This window comes from Perca flavescens, chromosome 3, assembly GCF_004354835.1.
Source record: "Perca flavescens isolate YP-PL-M2 chromosome 3, PFLA_1.0, whole genome shotgun sequence".
Taxonomy (NCBI): domain Eukaryota; kingdom Metazoa; phylum Chordata; class Actinopteri; order Perciformes; family Percidae; genus Perca; species Perca flavescens.
In genome coordinates this window covers 27,422,988-27,439,997 of record NC_041333.1, presented here as the reverse complement: position 1 = coordinate 27,439,997, position 17,010 = coordinate 27,422,988, and the positions used below count along the sequence as shown (strand labels likewise).

The following is a 17,010-nucleotide window of genomic DNA, read 5'->3' as shown; positions in this document are numbered from 1 at the left end:
TGGCACACTTCTGATACATACACAGTGTATTTGAGGGCGCAAGACCCAGAGTAACAGAGGATGCTGCTCTCATTTGATATTCTCTGATGTGTCATGAAATAAAATGGGATTATGCAACACGACTACAGCATCTCTGTTGTCAGGATGGAGGAAACGCTCCTGGCAGACCAGATGGATGTAAAGATGTAACTGACAATCCAGACCAAATAAAGGCATAAATAAACTTCAAAAGGACTCTGTCTAAACATGTAGTGGAGAGATACAGCATTACATCAGAGTGAAACTGAACCAGCAAAGGCAAGAAAAACAAATACCTTCTTCCATAGAGATTATTACAACAGTAAAGACAGAAGATCGGGGACAGGGATAGTGAATAAATATGCCTATGTGGAGTCCCACTAGACTAGAGCATCCATGGTTTTATACAGAAGCTGGGGAGATAATGGAAAGACTGGGCCTCAGGCCTCCATGCAGAGGGGTCATATGAGGGTATGGAGAGGTGTGCAAAGAGAATGTGGTATATAATAATATGGTTTTATTTTGGCTCCACAGCCCATGCCTGTTTTAGACATGCGTGTCACAAGAGTCTTATGTTCTCATGCTCATGATCATCATCATCTGGGGAGACAAACTGCCTAACTGACTAACATTATCCTCAGCAATAATTTCATTTCATTATTATTATTATTATTATTATTATTATTATTATTATTATACCATCTAAAATTAAGATCCTGAAAATTCCAATATATTTATTTAGCTAAAATGACCTACAATATTTAGGCCTACTACTACTACTACTACTGCTACTAGGCTACTATACATTTCTCCCAGTAGTCGTCCAATAACATATGGGTTGGCTATGATTTAGTTGACAAGTTAATGTAAAAAAGATAGCCAATTGTTACACTCAGTCCCTTTCACACATTTTACATAACATATATATAATATAACTTAAAAGCGTCTCTTTATTGTATAGACTATATTTTAGTGGGTTATTGAACTAGTTGCTAGACTATTACAATGGGATATAAACTCGCAGATTTACACTTCAGTCACACGAACATTTAAGCATAAAGTTGGATGTTGTTCCCGAACAGCCACTTCCTGATACACCTGTTTGTCAGGTAGGATAATCAGCCCACAGTCTACCGACGCGACGGAGAGACTGAGTCATGGCAAACTAGATTATGGACGGAATTTTTCCGAAGCTTTGACGCAAATTGGACTTTTTTTTATCGTCATGCGAGTGAACCCGTTTTCACAACTTAAAATGCGTCGACCGCGTAAAGGGAATACCTCTCATGTCGTCTTGCTGCTGTATTTGATCGGCTTTTTCGGTGAGTAAACGAGACAGAACTCCGTTTTCATGTCGCTGTGTTTCAACACAAGTTGGCTTACAACAGAGACAAACTCTGTTTACGTTTGGCTTAATGTTTGTTCTAGGACTAACATGCTAACTAAGATAATGTCGAAAATAACAATATGTCGAAATCTTTAATAGTAGCCTACATGTTTCATTTCCAGGCCTACATGAAAAATGTTGCTCTGTAAGTTGACGCCATGATAAGACTGCCCATGTTTTATTTTAAAGTGGTTAACGCATCACCCCTGCTTGAGGAAGAAGTTAGATGGACACATACAGCAGATGGAATTCCCATGAGAATATAGTAAACATTATCATAAAGTCGTAGTGACGTTCAACGTTAACTCAGACACATTTAAAGTAATATGTGCTCGTCTATTAATTATTTAATTTGGTCCATTTAAATCTTTATCTTACATTTTAAGTTATCTGCCACTGGGGCTACCAGGCCAATGTAAAAAGCAATGCTCAGAGGGATTCTGACAACTGGTATGCAGTGAGTTAAGAGCATTGTCTTTTTGCCAAATCCATTACAAACATGGCTCTGAACTGTGGGCAGTTGTTTGCCTCACTCTGAAATCATCAGACTTGTTTATGAAATAATACAAATTAGATCTGTGTACAATAATAGCTACTGTATCTTACTCAGAACACAGAAAACATGAACATGTTAATGCAGATTAGTATCATTAGCCTATTTTTTTTTTTTTTTATTACACTTAGTATTTTGGGCTACATTTGTCCCCAGAGCACATTGTCTGCCAAGATATACACATGTAGCTAGTTCTTTCTGCCTGGGTCACATCAAGACAGCTATGGAAATATCACAATATCATCCTTCTGACTTATCTGTTGAATGTCCAGACGTCTTGTAGAAACTACGTGTCAACATGTCCACTGATGAGCTACCAACTTTCCTCTGCTCGATTTCCACTTTTATGAAGTGATAGCTTTGTTAATGTTGTCGACTTGCTCACCCCAGGGTCTTGTAAATAAATCTGGCTGATGGCAGGATATCATGTATACTCCTTAGTGTAAGATAAACTTAGTCTAGCACCACCAGCAGGTCACAGCTCTCCTTTATCTACTGAAATATCTTAATGTCGACTAGATGGATTTGCCCAAAAATTTGTACGGGTTGTCTGTGCTGTGTTATGGACGAAAGGGGGGTGGGTGAATTTGTTTGGTTGTGATGCCTTCCTGGCATGCTTTGCTCCTACACCTCTTGAGTTGTTAAGGAAATGAATTGAAACCAACATTTAGCAATTAAAACAGCACTAATGACTCAAGGTTACAAAATATTTGAAGGTTCTCTTTCGAAGCAGAATAATTCAACTCTTCAGTATCATTCCATGTAGACATTGCTCTGGCTGGCCTCTCTTGGCATTCTCAATGAATTGATAACAATGAAAACACATTTAGAGATACAGGAATATGAGCGATTGATGTGTAGCAAGTAGGGCCCGACCGATATATCGGCGGGCCGATATTAGGCATTTTCCGAACTATCGGTATCAGCATTTCTAATGGCCGATAAATTAATATTTAAAAAAAATAAAATAAAAATGGACGAAACGTCCTTCAACCATGTTATGAATGTTGGCGTTGCATAGTTTGTCCACCAGAGTGCACTCTACAACATCCCTGTTAGAGGGTGACACGGGAATCAATTGTCGCTCCCATCCATAGACCGTATATAAGAATGGACCAACAGGTCCTGTTGCTCTGGACGGAGACCAGTGAAGGATATTAGAAGCACTTTTCCGGTGAGGGCTGAGCGTTACTGCGCAGCCTCCAACTGAGAGAGACAACGTAGATGTGACGTGAGCAACCTGTCTGAAAGTTGTAAATCTTCTGGTAGCTGTGCCAAGAGAAATCTCAATCATTGCGAATCTTGCAGAGACGGAGAGCGTAGGTATATGTAAAGAGATAACATAGGCACAGGCTAATTATTGCTAACTAAAATGCTTGTTAACATTAGTAATTAAACAGCTAATGTAAGTCGAAACTGCCTGCGAGCTTCTCCTGTACTATACGGTAATTCCTCTACTATGCAACAGTAAGTCGCGTGGTTATGACACAATCAGTAGATTATTTTTACAAAAACGTCTGCTACAGAGCCATAACGTGAGATACAAGGTAATGGAACCTTTTATACATTGTTGTGTTTCTTTAGAAATAAACAATGGACAAATAGAGTCTTTAAACACTTCAGATGTAAAGTTATTCGCTGTCAAAGTGGCGCCAAAGTGAATGGCAGTCAATGGAATGCTAACGGGAGGTGAGTGCTTGTTGGCATCAAAATGGCGCCATAGGAGGTACGCGTTGTGGAGAGAGGCTTGTCCCCTTGCTCCCATCCCGAGCCCACGAAAATACTCCCGTCATATCCCGATCACGTGACTGCATCCCCCAAAAAATCTTGTCCTGCAAAATCCCGAGAGAGAAACTCCTGAATCCCTATGTTGTCTAAAGTTATCAGACTCTGTTGTGGACTCTGTCGCGGACACGTGCTTCACACCGCAAGCGGGCTCGTGCGCCACCCGGCGGAAAAGAGATTTTATATTTATTATTTTATACATTTTATTTATCAGAACTTTAATATATTTTGATGTTCCTCTGTTATGTTGTGACAATAAAACGAACAAGTTTATACAAATCCTTTATTGGTCGGGCTCTAGTAGCAAATCTGACAGAAACAACAACTCTGTCTGTTGAGAAACTTGTATGAGGCTGTCTCTCAGTTCAGTGTCTATCAGGAGAAATTTGCTGTGCTAACACTTTCATGCCAACCCAATGTGGGCATATCTGTATGCTATCAGGTTGTTTACTCACTAGTGTGCTTACAGTGAGTAAAATGTCACTGACTTTGTGTCCCCCTCCACTCCCTTTTTTTTCATTCATTTTGAACACCTAAACATATAATTCTGCTCACATTTTTCCTTTTTTTATTTTTCATCCCTGTCCTCTGTGTCCTTCTAACATCTTTTTTTCTGCTCCTTCTTTCTACTATTTCACCTCAAGCACCTTGCCTAGTCTCCTCCATTACAGTGAGTACCCCAGTAGAGCTCCATGCATCTAAAGGGGATACCGTCACATTGTCCTGCACCTATACTTCCACCAGTAGGCCGACCAGTAAGATGACTGTCGACTGGTCTTATAGGCCCCAAAGTGGAGGGCCGCCACTGACAGTGAGTATATATATTTTATAAGAATAACTGAAAAAAATATATTTTTCTGTGGCTGCACTAGATTACACTATTGTATCAAAAATTTGCTTGATAAAACGATTAGTCAAATCATTTTTTAGTCGATTGAAGATTGTGACATTATAATGATTAGATTTTTGAAACAAAAATGACAAGAAAAATCAAAGCTTAAACTCAAATAAACCTGGTATTAATAGTTAAAAGATTTAACTGCAAACAAATAATATCTGACAGATAATCAAGACAATAATCTGCAGATTTTTCAACAAAACAATCACTAGTTGCAGCCCTGATCCATTTTAAATGATATAATGTGTGTGGAACTTCAGGCATTTACTAAGTTATTTCCATTTACTTTTTAAGACGTGACACACACACCATGTTCATGGTACAGGTATGCGACTTTCATTGCTCAATCTGTACAAACATGGCTTGTTTGAATATCTGGCTGCTTTATTTGCATTCTTGACCAGCATGATTACTCTTGAACCTACATGTACAAATAAGATTTTTTTTATTTATTAGTATCACTGTTGAGCTAATGTCCAGGTTTTACCCATTCACATTCCAGGCCAGCTTTTATGTCTTCAAGAGGCCTCAGCAAGAAAACCCCGGCTGGTCAGCTACAATAATACCCCTTCCTATGCGGTGGTCTCGTGGTCTTGTTCGAAATGCATTTAGATGTATCCATCTCAACCCATAACTGCACTCAGCCTTCTAACCCCGCACAATTCGGGTTCAGTTTCAGCGACCAACCCACTAAAAATCCACCATTGTACTTGAAGATAGCCATCAAGTGTGGTTCTATGTAATTGGATTTGGACCATTGGAATCCATAGTGTGGTAGCTGCAACCCTATATGCCATCATTTCCTATAGGAGCTCTCAGAGTTAAGTGGAGGCTAATGTTTTGTGCCTCTGCTGATGGTTTAGTCATTAAGATCCAGTTGTCTGGTCTAAAAGTGTGTAGGGGGAGGAGAAGAAGAAGAACTTGGTACATATTGTGTTATGTGTGTATGCATGTGTGCGTCAGTCAGCAGATAGCATGGTATTACCTCACAAAACCGCACAGGTATTAGGAAAAAAAAGGGTGTGCCAGCTGCTACAAAAAAAAAAAAAAAACACCACACCAGTGCCCGTTTACCTTTTGACTCATTTGTTGTCTTTATCACAGATAAATAATGTTTGGCAGTTTCCTGATACGGCCCATAGATGGAATCAAGTCTGGAAGTTTTTAATTTCTATTTCTAAGCCTTCATTTACTTTCCATCCAATTTCATTAGCAGTTTTGGCTGCTTTGTTGGCCTGTGTGTCCCCAGTCGTATATCACACTTGGAAAGACCATGAATAAGCATGTGAAAAGCTCCATCAGAAAATATAATTTTGCAGCCAATGCTTTAGTGTCAATCTGAATTGCTGCAGTGCTTCAGTGAATTGCATAATTACCTCAGTCCTGATGAGAATTCATTTTGTAGATTGGAGAAGAGAGGCTGAATGTTCAGTCAAATATCAGTGAAAGCTGATGTAATTGGAGGAGTTGGCAATTGAATTCTGCTGAGTAATGCTAAAAATAAATCTATTGAGATGATCTTTAGTTAGGAACTGTTTTTAATTTGCCAAGTCAGTGGAAGATTCTGTCTAAATTGTCGTACAGTTTTATCCTTGTCTCAAGATTTGACCGTGAGAATAGTTGGCCCCAGTTGAAAACAATCCAATGTCCTTGGCCATGTTGCCGCATTTCTCGCAAGTTTAAAAGGATCATCGGGTTTAATGTTTGTTTCTGGACTGAGCAGACTCTTAAGTAGTCCGTGACTTCAAGCTGCTCTTATGTAGGCTGAGCTCTGCAAAGTCCTCAAATCCTCAGCCAGGCCTACAATCAGTCTCTTTGAAAAATGCAGCTGATAAACGCGTAAAACCATAAAACTGTATCAGTGTCTGTGATTGTTCAGGTGATTCTGTGTTTGCTTTTGCTTTTTTTTGCCTCAGTTTATTGAAAGGCCATACACAATTATCCATGTTGACATTATTCCTAGTGCATACTTTTAGGCCGTAAATATGCTCTCTTCACACACAGGGTCGTAGCACAAAATTCTGGGCCCTGTAGAAAGGCATTTTCTATGGTCCCCTCCCCGCATCCACAGCTATTCATTCTAGCATCTTTTTGGGCCCTCCTCACATGAAGACCTTGGGTACTCCGTCTCTAGTATTGTAGGCCATTGTAAAGAAATAGTGTTTCAGAAATTATTAGATATTTTATTCTGGTAAATTGGAGAAATGAATGGATACTTGTGAAGCTGTGGATTTTATTTTGTATGTTTATAAATACTCACCTACATTTGATCTGATTTAATTGCCAGAGATATTGAGTCTTCTGAGTGCCATTTAGTTTTTAATGAGGAAATACTGAAAAACATGGTTTATATTACAAATTTATTTTAAATCTGTGCAAAGAGTCACTAATAGCGTTTTAGGGCATTTTCCAACCTGCCTTTTTTAGTCCGGTTGAATTAAACCCTGGAGCGTTTACCTCCAAAACAACCAGACCAAGACTTGTTCCAGTTACAGACAAACTTTGGTATGCTTTGTTTGTGGTGAGAACGTGACCCAACCCAACTACCAGATGTACTCTGCAAGTTTGAGCTAAATGGCTCCTGTCAGGTCTGCATGCAATCTGGGATGCGGCAGAGCATGCAAACTGTAGCAGCTTGCGTAGTAGTAGCAGCTAGCCAGAGAATGGCATAGCAATGTTTCTTTCACAGTTATATACTGCGGTAAAGCTAGCCGCCACTCGCATCTCCATTGTCAAACCAGAATACATATCATTTTCCTGTATTTACTTTCTTGCTCTTACCCCAGACACGTCTGACTAATAAGCAAAGTGAATGTTCTTGCGTGGTTTGTGGTGATGTATTTCGTTTTGCTTGGATCTTTCTCTGTTTGAAAAGAAACCAAACCAAGGGGAAAACACTCAAGTTTACAAACTTATGAACTGATTTGGACCAGAGCAAACGAAATATGGGTGTGAAAATGCCCATAAGTTAGGAAAATATCTCAGAGAGGCTCAGTCACTTACATTTGTCATAAAGCACTATATAGTTACTATCTTCAGATAAAGAAACACCCTGATGCGACACAACCTGAAATAGATTGTCCCTGATTTCTGAAACATTTGTAAAACCTGTTAATTGTGGCAGGACATTACTCTACTATAATTTGATGTTCTCTATTAAATCGAGCAGATTTGTGCCTTTTTAGAACACTTTGGTTCCTATTTTGGTGGCGGCATAACGACCAGCGCAGGCAGCACTCTGACCGATTTGGTAATTTACTGACTTAGAAATGTGCTTTGCCCGCATTGTGTCGATGTGATCATATGAACTGCTTTACCAGACATTTCTTTTTTTTTTATTTGCTTCTATCATCATTAAATTAACAATGAACTGCTAAAAAAAACCACACCATCTGCCTCTGGCTGCAGATTTGTCGCGCTGTGTGTTCACATTGTAGACCGAGAGAAGCACATTTTTCATTTAAGCTGTTGTTGTCATGCGTCACTGTGATTGACACAGCTGTGCAGAGCGATGAGACCGGGGATGTGACTGGCTGATATTGTATTTATTAATTACCACACCCTCTGATTTATATTCCACTTCAAATGTCCCTTTTGCACTTTGCACTGCCTCACCTACTTTGTACATGAACCAAAATAGCAGGTGTGCTTGGGGTGGTAATGCAAAATACAGACAGTGGTTGATGGGGCAGTTCAGAAGTCGCTGGTGAACCCTGTTAAAAAGGAACACATTGCTTACTGCCTAAGTCTAACATGAAAGGAGCTGCATCTATTGGCTAGATGCAAAAACATCCGTCGTTGTTTTTAGAGGAAATTGCCATCTCCTTTCTGCTGTGCTTTGAGAGCACAGAGGGCCATGCAGCTCTGCAAATCTAACGATAAATTGAGGATTCTCTGAGTGTGTGTTTGTCTTTCAAGACGTCACATGCAGCACGCTGTTGCGAGGGCTCTGTACAGCACCGGGGGCGGGGTGTTGCGACATCCTTTAACGGCTCATTGATTAGAGTTCACTGGCATCTTCTACCAACAAAGAGCCTACAAGCCGCTGTACAGCAGTCGGGGGGGTTTAAAAAGGCGATTAGCGACTTTCTGTAGAAGAAAGACGCCAGTAGTGTCCGGCGACGTTATGTCTTTCCCTCTTGCGGCCGCCACAGTCACCCTTCTCTGTCACTTCTGACTGAGGAGAAGCAACAAGGCTACGGGCGCGTTATGTGGGGGGCCAGCGCCTTGCATGGCAGCTCCGCCACCATCGGTGTATGTGAATGGGTGAATGAGAGAGATTCATTTACCATTGAATGAGCTGTTCTCACTAACGCTTTGAACGGGCACGCCACCCGACAATGCTGCAAGCAGCAATACTGGGAACCAAGCGTTTCATAATGCTTATTGTGTCACATGTTGTTTGTGAGAATTTACACAATAAATTTGTGGAGAAAACAAAAAAAACAAGCAGTCAGCTCGTTCCAAACAGGCACACCCTCCAAACGGGCCCTGCACTAGTAATCTAAAAGCCTCTGTCTTCATGTTCCTTATCCGAATCAACCAGCTTAGTACAAAACATGCCACACACACTCACACTTACATTACTATTTATTTATCTTAATGTAATAAGTTTCCTTTCTGGTCCTGTAACAAGTTGTGTCCACCATTCAAGTTTGTGATGTTTAAAACCCTTCAATCAACAATTTCTATTGACGAATCAGTTAAAGGGGTGATAGAATGATTATATAGGGTATTTTACACTGTTCCTTAAGGTCTCCTAATTGGGTATGTAACATTGGTTGGGCTGAAAATTGCCAGAATGCTATTTTATTAGGCTGAACTCCGACACACAGTCGGACAAAATTTGCAATTAGCCATTCATTTTCGTAAAACGGCCCATATTTGAGCCTTACATAGTTGATTTCTCGCATAAAAAAGTTTCAGAAGTGAATTTTGTAATGGAATAGCAGAGATCTGCGCGACCTAGATTCAGAAGACTACCTGACCTCAGGTCAGTTGTGTAGCCTATGTAAATGTTGGGGCGTGACCGTTCTCTTAATACACCCATGGGCTGACAAAGGTTCCGGTTTTTGGGAGGTTGACGTCAACTTCCAGCTTTGTTGGGATTCGCCCGTTTTCAGCGGCAGTTTCAAAATATGAAATTTTCATAGTAAAGGGGTGTCAGTGGGACTTTGAGCTTCTATGTATGTCCTATTTACCCACCGAACTGTCGTTATTCAACTATGACAGGGTAAAATTGGTTTTGCATTCTATCACCCCTTTTAAAATGTGTTTTTTTTTCATTCTCACTATGTTGGGTGAATTGCAATTTCAGCAGTCCAGATTTTTACATTCATTCATGCCAGTATATATATAGATGGATTAAATATAGTATTCACCTCTACCTGAACCCTGGGTCAGTTCCACTTTCAATTGTTTTTGCTTGTCTTTTTCTTACTTTGTCAGTTTTCTTTCAGCTTTCATTAAAATAAGATGTATAGAAAATGATGTGGTCAAACAACAACATAAGACTTAATGCAGCACACAAACACTAGCTAAGACTAATAGTGGAAAGATGAAAGCAAGTATACTCAGAATCAACCCCTCTGTCTCCATGTAACTCCACCAAATCTATTGTCAATTTTCTAAAACACAAACTCTATACTTTTAGTTTCCTCTGTGAAAAACAGTGTATTTTCACATTTTCATTCCCCCTTCTCCACCCACACACACAACACACTCATACTTGGATGTCATGTTGTGGAGAGGTCTGGGTCAGCTTGACGTGGGAGTAACGACGAGATGGAGTTTGCTGTTGAAAACCTACTTATGTGGTAAATGTTTAACTGAAAGGAAAATTTAGTTTTGGAGACACCTGTAGTTCAGATTTTCCCTCTCAGTGAGACTCATGCACACACATTTCCTCTCTTGGCCCTGTACTTGATCAGATTTATATTCATATTTCTTAGACTGAAGAGACCGGCTTCTTCACTCTATCAACAATATTGCCAAAAGAAAATGTCCCACCACCATCTGTCCTACCACCTGTTGCTCCAGAAACGTTCCCTAAGGCAAAAAAACTGATACGTTAGATTCAGGAGTGTTGATTCATATTATATGCTCTCTGAAGAATAGAACTGATCATTATTGATTTACAGTTTATTTAGTGGTTGCTTTCCAGGTGAGACTGCTGTTCATGCATAATACATGCATAATACATCACTGTACGTCAGCATTTATATTGTCATCCTAAATCTTCTATATCAAGTTGTGTTAGTCACTAAGGCCATGCACTTTTGTTTCATTTCCCCTTCCTCCAAGTACCGAAAGACTTACTGTAGATATCATTTTACATCCTTGCCCATGGCACACTCTATTTGACCACACCCATCTGTTTCATGCAAATGAAATACATAATTTTCTTTTTACTCACCAGTTTTTCCACTTCTCCTCACGGGCGTTCCCTCCACTTGACGGTCAGTTTACTGGTCGAATCCGGTGGCAGGGAACCCCGTCACGCGGGGATGCCTCCATCTCTCTGATCAACGCCACGTTGAAAGATAATGGGACCTACACATGCTCCGTCAGGAACCCCCCTGATGTCCACGGGTCCCCGACTGCTCACACTGTGCTTACTGTCACACCAAAAGGTAAGATGGTTCACTTCTTCCTAATTGTGTGCACACTTAAACACTTGTTACTTACCTGAGATGCACTTTTTTGATGAATAATCATTATCTTCTCAGAAATGCATGATTTTAAATCAATATCAGTGCATGTCCTTATTTCACCTCAAGTGTCTGGATTTGGCTTTTTATCACAATAAATTGTACACTGTCTATATGCAGACACAGGGCTGAGAAGAGGTAGTTTAAAAATGCCGCTGCCAGCCACATATAGCAGCCTAATCCAAACATATGTAATGTTTGAGTTAGCCTGTCATGATGTTAGCCATATTGGCTCATACAAACTAGTCTCTGCTATCAGCAGACTGTAGATGGTTAGAAGCAGGGATGTAGTGGAGGGTAACTCATCACATCTAAGTTAGTGAATTTTACAGACCTCTAATTTTTTACCTACATTTAAAGTTGTCAATCTACTAAGAATAATCTAACTAATCTAAAATCTAAGTGTTTTTTTTTTTTTTTTTTTTTTTAAAGCAATAGTTGTTTTTTCACAGATTAACAAACAAGATATAGTGTGTTTAATAATCAACGTTAGACAGAGCCAAGCTAGCTGGTTCCCTCTGGTTTCAGTCTTTATGTTAAACTAAGCTAACCAGTTGCTGTCATATTTCCCCAAACTATAAAATATTTGTTTTTTCATAATTCACAATAGTTTTCTTCTTTTAAGTGATTGCCATATTTTCACTACTCAATTGATAAGAAGTGATTATTTACTGCTATTGTGGAGAATTGTGTATATACTGTATGTGCTGTATATAGTGTATATGTCTATGAAAGTAATGCTTTTGTAAGTGAGAATGGCCGGCATGATGTCATGGGTCTGTGTGGTCATAAACAGCTTGTTAATGTGTTTCTTATGACCTCACATCTTCCTCCACAGTGCCCAGCATTCGCTTCTCTGATGTTGCGGTCCTCCTCGCTTTCGTCCTCCTCCCCTCCGCTATCATCACCCTCATTCTGATTGGCCGGATGCTCTGTCCCAAGAAACGGCGCAACCAATCAAAGGCCTACAGATCACCCATAGAGGTCACAGAGGGGTGAGTAGATTTATTCAACCAATCACTGCTGTGGGCCTCCTGGGGGTAATGATAGTCATTGCAGGCTTTGATGGTTATAAATGGTCTTCTGGATTGCTAATTTGATGAAGGTTAAACAAGAATTTAAGCTCAAATTAAAGGTTTGATTTCAGTTGGTCTGCTTGTTGTCGAAAGGTGCTATGCATCAGTGAGGATGACCGATGTATTACAGGAATATAAATGGTAAACAAGCCAGTGCTAATTTGTAATACACGTTTAACATATTGCATAAACAACATGGACAGGATTATGAAAACAATGAGCAGCAACTCGTAGTCCCAGTATGTTTGTTTTTTTGATTATTTAAATAATTATTTATTTAAAAAATCTGAAAATTTGTTTTGACCATTTAGTGTAGCTATTTATTGAGGTACTGTGATATCTATCTATCTATCTATCTATCTATCTATCTATCTATCTATCTATCTATCTATCTATCCCCCAACAGCTGGCTAGCATAGCTTAGCATACATCTTTAGAGCATACACTACATTAGTCAAAATGTAACAGGCAGGCTTATTCATGGAAATTGTGAGTGTGATTATTGTCATTACTAACCATCTTTGCTGTCCATTCTGCATTCATCAGAGAGGAGTATGGCATCCACCCACCGGAGGCCAAAGAAAAGAGGGCCTCATGCTGTAACCTATATCTGATGGTACGGTACAGAACGTTTCAATATATCTTCCAACCCATAAATAACTTAATGAGACATGTCTGGCAGATCCATTTCATGTTTAATTTTACATGCCCTCTATGTCTGACAACAGGACTTGAGGGTTTATGAAATATTGAATTTTCCAATGTAGTTGTTTTTTGTCTGGGTCTGTATATGTGTGTGTGTGTGTATCTGTCTGTATGGTATTTTATCTGTCTTGTTTTCTGGTCTGCCCAGGACTTGGAAGATGAAGATGAAGATGGGTATTACAACCTAAAAAAGAAGCCTCCTGTGGATGAAGGCTATGCTGAGTCTCAGTGCTAGAGAACCCTGCTGGTATGGAGATGTAACTACAACATCTAGACCTACAAGTGCCTTACATGTGGGAGGTATTGAATGGAAATGAATGCTGGATCCATGTCTTCTTTGCCACAGTCAACCACTTATTCAGTCACTTTGGTGATGTTTACTTTTTTGAGGTGAATCCTTTGGAATAATATTTTTATTTTCGTCTTGAGAAAATCTGAATTTTGCATCTCCAGCATTATATGTACACAATAAATGATGTCAATAATTTAATTTACCTGTTGCCTACAAGCTTCTAAATTCCCAAAGCCAAGCAAGAGGTCTTGATTCCTAAATTTAAGAGCTTGTAGTCTTGATGAGATATTGTATGTATTGTTTATTCTGTACTGTATGTACAAGTAAGCAGCTAGTGTCATTCTGCCAGTCAGGTACCAACTGACTCTGTACATGCAAAAAAACACACACCTAGACAAGCACTGTATCTATTTTTATATCTTAAGGATTTATATGTATTTCTTAATGTGAAGGAGATAGTCTGATGTCTAATTTATTGCCTGTGTCAGAGCGGCTGTATAAAATATGTCTTTGAGTTGTAGTGGAACCTTTCTGTTATATGCTTTACTATTGAATATTTTGGACAGAAAATATATAGTTTGATTTGAATGTCAACCGTGACCACCTAGTACTATTTATACAGTACATGTCCTATATTTTCAGCGTGTGTGTGCGTGTGCGTGCGTGTGTGTGTGTGTGTGTGTGTGTTGACCTTACTACTCAGTATATTTTGGGGACATCTGAGTTTGGATGTGGTGATCTTATGTAATATACAGTGACAGGATTGAGTCTTTGTTTAGGATGCACAGTTTTGCTTTGTTGATTTTTCTTTTTTTGATAAATAAATAGTTTAAGAGCAGATTGTTTTGGCTTTGTGAGGGAATGGACATGAAATTTTTAAAAGGTGCTTCCAGCAAGTTAATACAAATACTTTGTTCCATGTCTTGATGCATCTCCGAACCTAGACAATTTGTTGGTAAAGCTGATAGCATACAGCCACCATTTTCTCCTTTGCTCTCTCTTTGTTTGGTCTTTTGCACTATTCATGAATGTTCTTGAACATTCCTCTAAAAACTGTAAAGACAGACTGGAGACCCATATCTTCACTCACAGCATCTGTTTCATCTACATGCTGCAGTTGTGGGACTTGAGTCATAAAAAGAAGTAATAAAAACCCGCCAATGAAAACACACAGATAACAATAAGTTCTCATTTCTTTTTCTATTTCTCATTTAGCTCATTCATGCCCTCTAGGTTTTAATAATTCACACACTGCTATGGTGAAACAATTATCATTCCTGCTTCATCTGAACTACCATGGCAACAGCTTATTCATGTCGGCCAGCAAAAAACAAAGATTTCAAAAATGTATTTAATAAAAGAAATTAAAAAAATGCAGCTAACTGTCTGGACTCTATTTTCTAGACAAATGTTGTTGGGGAGGGGGGCACTCCGATTTTACCATTCCAATGTACATCTACTCAGCATTTCCTGAAACATTGGTTAATCAACCTAAATTCACTCTTTAGCAGAGAGGAGGATCCAATCCTCCCCAAGGTGAAGTGCTGTAGATTTGCCTTATTTATCCAAATTTATTTCAGCTGTCGGGTTTTGTTACTAGGGAGGAAATCTTGGCATACAGGAAATGTTACAAGTCTTAACAGTGATACAATGCTCTCCTAAACAGCAGCATCCAAAAGAAGTCAGACCAACCAACGATGGCTAAACCTCAAACCAGCTCCATCATTTGAAGCTGTTATTCAGAGTTAAGCATTTTCTATCACTAATAGAGCTTGAAAAAGTGATCCACGCTTTTGTTCTGTCCCGTCTGGATTATTGTAATTCTTTATATGCAGGACTGCCCCAGTTCTCTATTACAAGGCTTCAAAGGGTCCAAAATGCAGCCGCCAGATTCCTGACTGGGGTTCGCAAACATGAACAAATCACTCTCATTTTATTGTCTCTTAACTGGCTGCCGGTGTGCTACAGAGTTGATATAAAAATAATGCTGTTTGTCTTTAAATCTTTAAATGGTCTTGCACCAGCTTATTTATCTGAACTGTTAGATCTGAATGTACCTGGTAGGTGTCTACGGTCCACCATCAACTATAATCTGTCCCAGCCACGCTCGCGACTAAAGTCAAGAGGGGACCGTGCTTTGGCTGTTGTTGGTCCTAAGCTGTGGAATAGCCTCCCCGTCTCCTTGAGATCGCTGTCCTCTTTATATGAGTTTAAGCTCAAACTAAAGTTTTATCTCTTGGAGCGTGCATTTCTTTAAATTTTTATTTTTTATCTGTCTTTTTGTTGTCTGAAGGATGTTTTATTCTATTTTCTTATCTGACTCTTGTTATGTGAAGCACAGTGGTCAACTTCTGTTGTGTTTACTAGTGCTATATAAATAAAATGAAATGAAATGAAAATCCCTGCCATAGGAAGTGCACTGATTAGTCATGTCAACACGTGCATAATATCTTGGTAAGTAGCATCATATTCAGATTGAATGACCATAACTTTTACTTATCTATCCAGTCCTCGAGTTTGATGGACTGAAATGGATCAATTCATTCTTTAACACAGTGGTTCCCAACCTGTGGGCCAGGACTCCATGAGGGGTCACAGGATCCATCTTTCTGAGGTCTAGTCACTGAAAATAGATCTTTTGGAAAAGTCATGGCTTTCGGGCCAGGGCTATATCGTCGCTTGTTTGTTTGGCATGCTCTTGACAGCTCTTCAATGTGTTTTTACGTTTTCATTTGGACGAAAATCTTTTTTTAAATGATGCTCTTGTGGATGGGATTTGTTTGAGAACTAAGGAGGGGAAACAATTGTAAAAATACCCGTGTACGTTTGAACTAGGCCTGATTTTGTGAAATACTCGCTACTTGTATCTCTTCAGGCCTCTAAAAACCCTTCAAATGGAACAATTTGAGAAAAAAAAACTCCCTTTTTGGTTGAACTCTTTTCACGTCAAGGCCACACTGAGCCTTCAACATGTGATTAGTGGTCACAAGCTGACTTTGTTTGATTTTAAGGGTGTAACCATACTAAGTTCGATGATGTACTGCAACACTACAAACTTGAGAACAAGGCACTAGAAATCACCAGCTTGAAAATTTAAAAACAAAAAAAGCACAAGCCAGTATCAAGTGACCTTGTGTTTATAGAGTTGTGGTTGTATCTCCTGCTGTACTCCAAGTTGCCACCTAACAATTTTAGTGATTCAAATTCTCTCCCATTTTCTTTTTGTCATTATGTGCCACAGTAAAAAGAACAAAGTAAAAACTATTGAGCTAAGTTTGGTGTATAATTTCTACTACAAATCGTTGCTGTGTCTTGTTGGAAAAACACCTGTGGGGCCTGTGTGAGTGCAGCTGTGTCAGATGAAGTCACGTCCCAGCTCAGAAGTGGACTAAGTAATACATACAGGAGTTTTGAATGTTTGTTGAATAGTCTAGCGCAGGGGTCTTCAATATTTTTTTAGTCCAAGAACTTAGCTGAAAGAGAGAAGGAGCAGGGACCCCACACAACATATCGTATAACATTGAGTTGCATATAAAACCGGGCCTACAATAACGTGTAGGGCGGCCTAAAGCCTTCATACCTTTTT

General features: G+C 39.3%; 1 protein-coding gene across 1 annotated transcript; it reads left to right on the top strand.

The window, feature by feature from the left end:
• Positions 1-1,058: 1,058 nt before the first annotated feature.
• Positions 1,059-14,750, top strand: mpzl3 (myelin protein zero-like 3). The gene is made up of 6 exons (XM_028573676.1): positions 1,059-1,340; positions 4,388-4,554; positions 11,060-11,273; positions 12,190-12,346; positions 12,974-13,043; positions 13,281-14,750. Exons 1-6 carry the CDS (start codon positions 1,244-1,246, stop codon positions 13,365-13,367), a joined length of 792 nt encoding a protein of 263 aa, XP_028429477.1. The 5' UTR covers positions 1,059-1,243; the 3' UTR covers positions 13,368-14,750.
• The last annotated feature ends 2,260 nt before the right edge of the window (positions 14,751-17,010 follow it).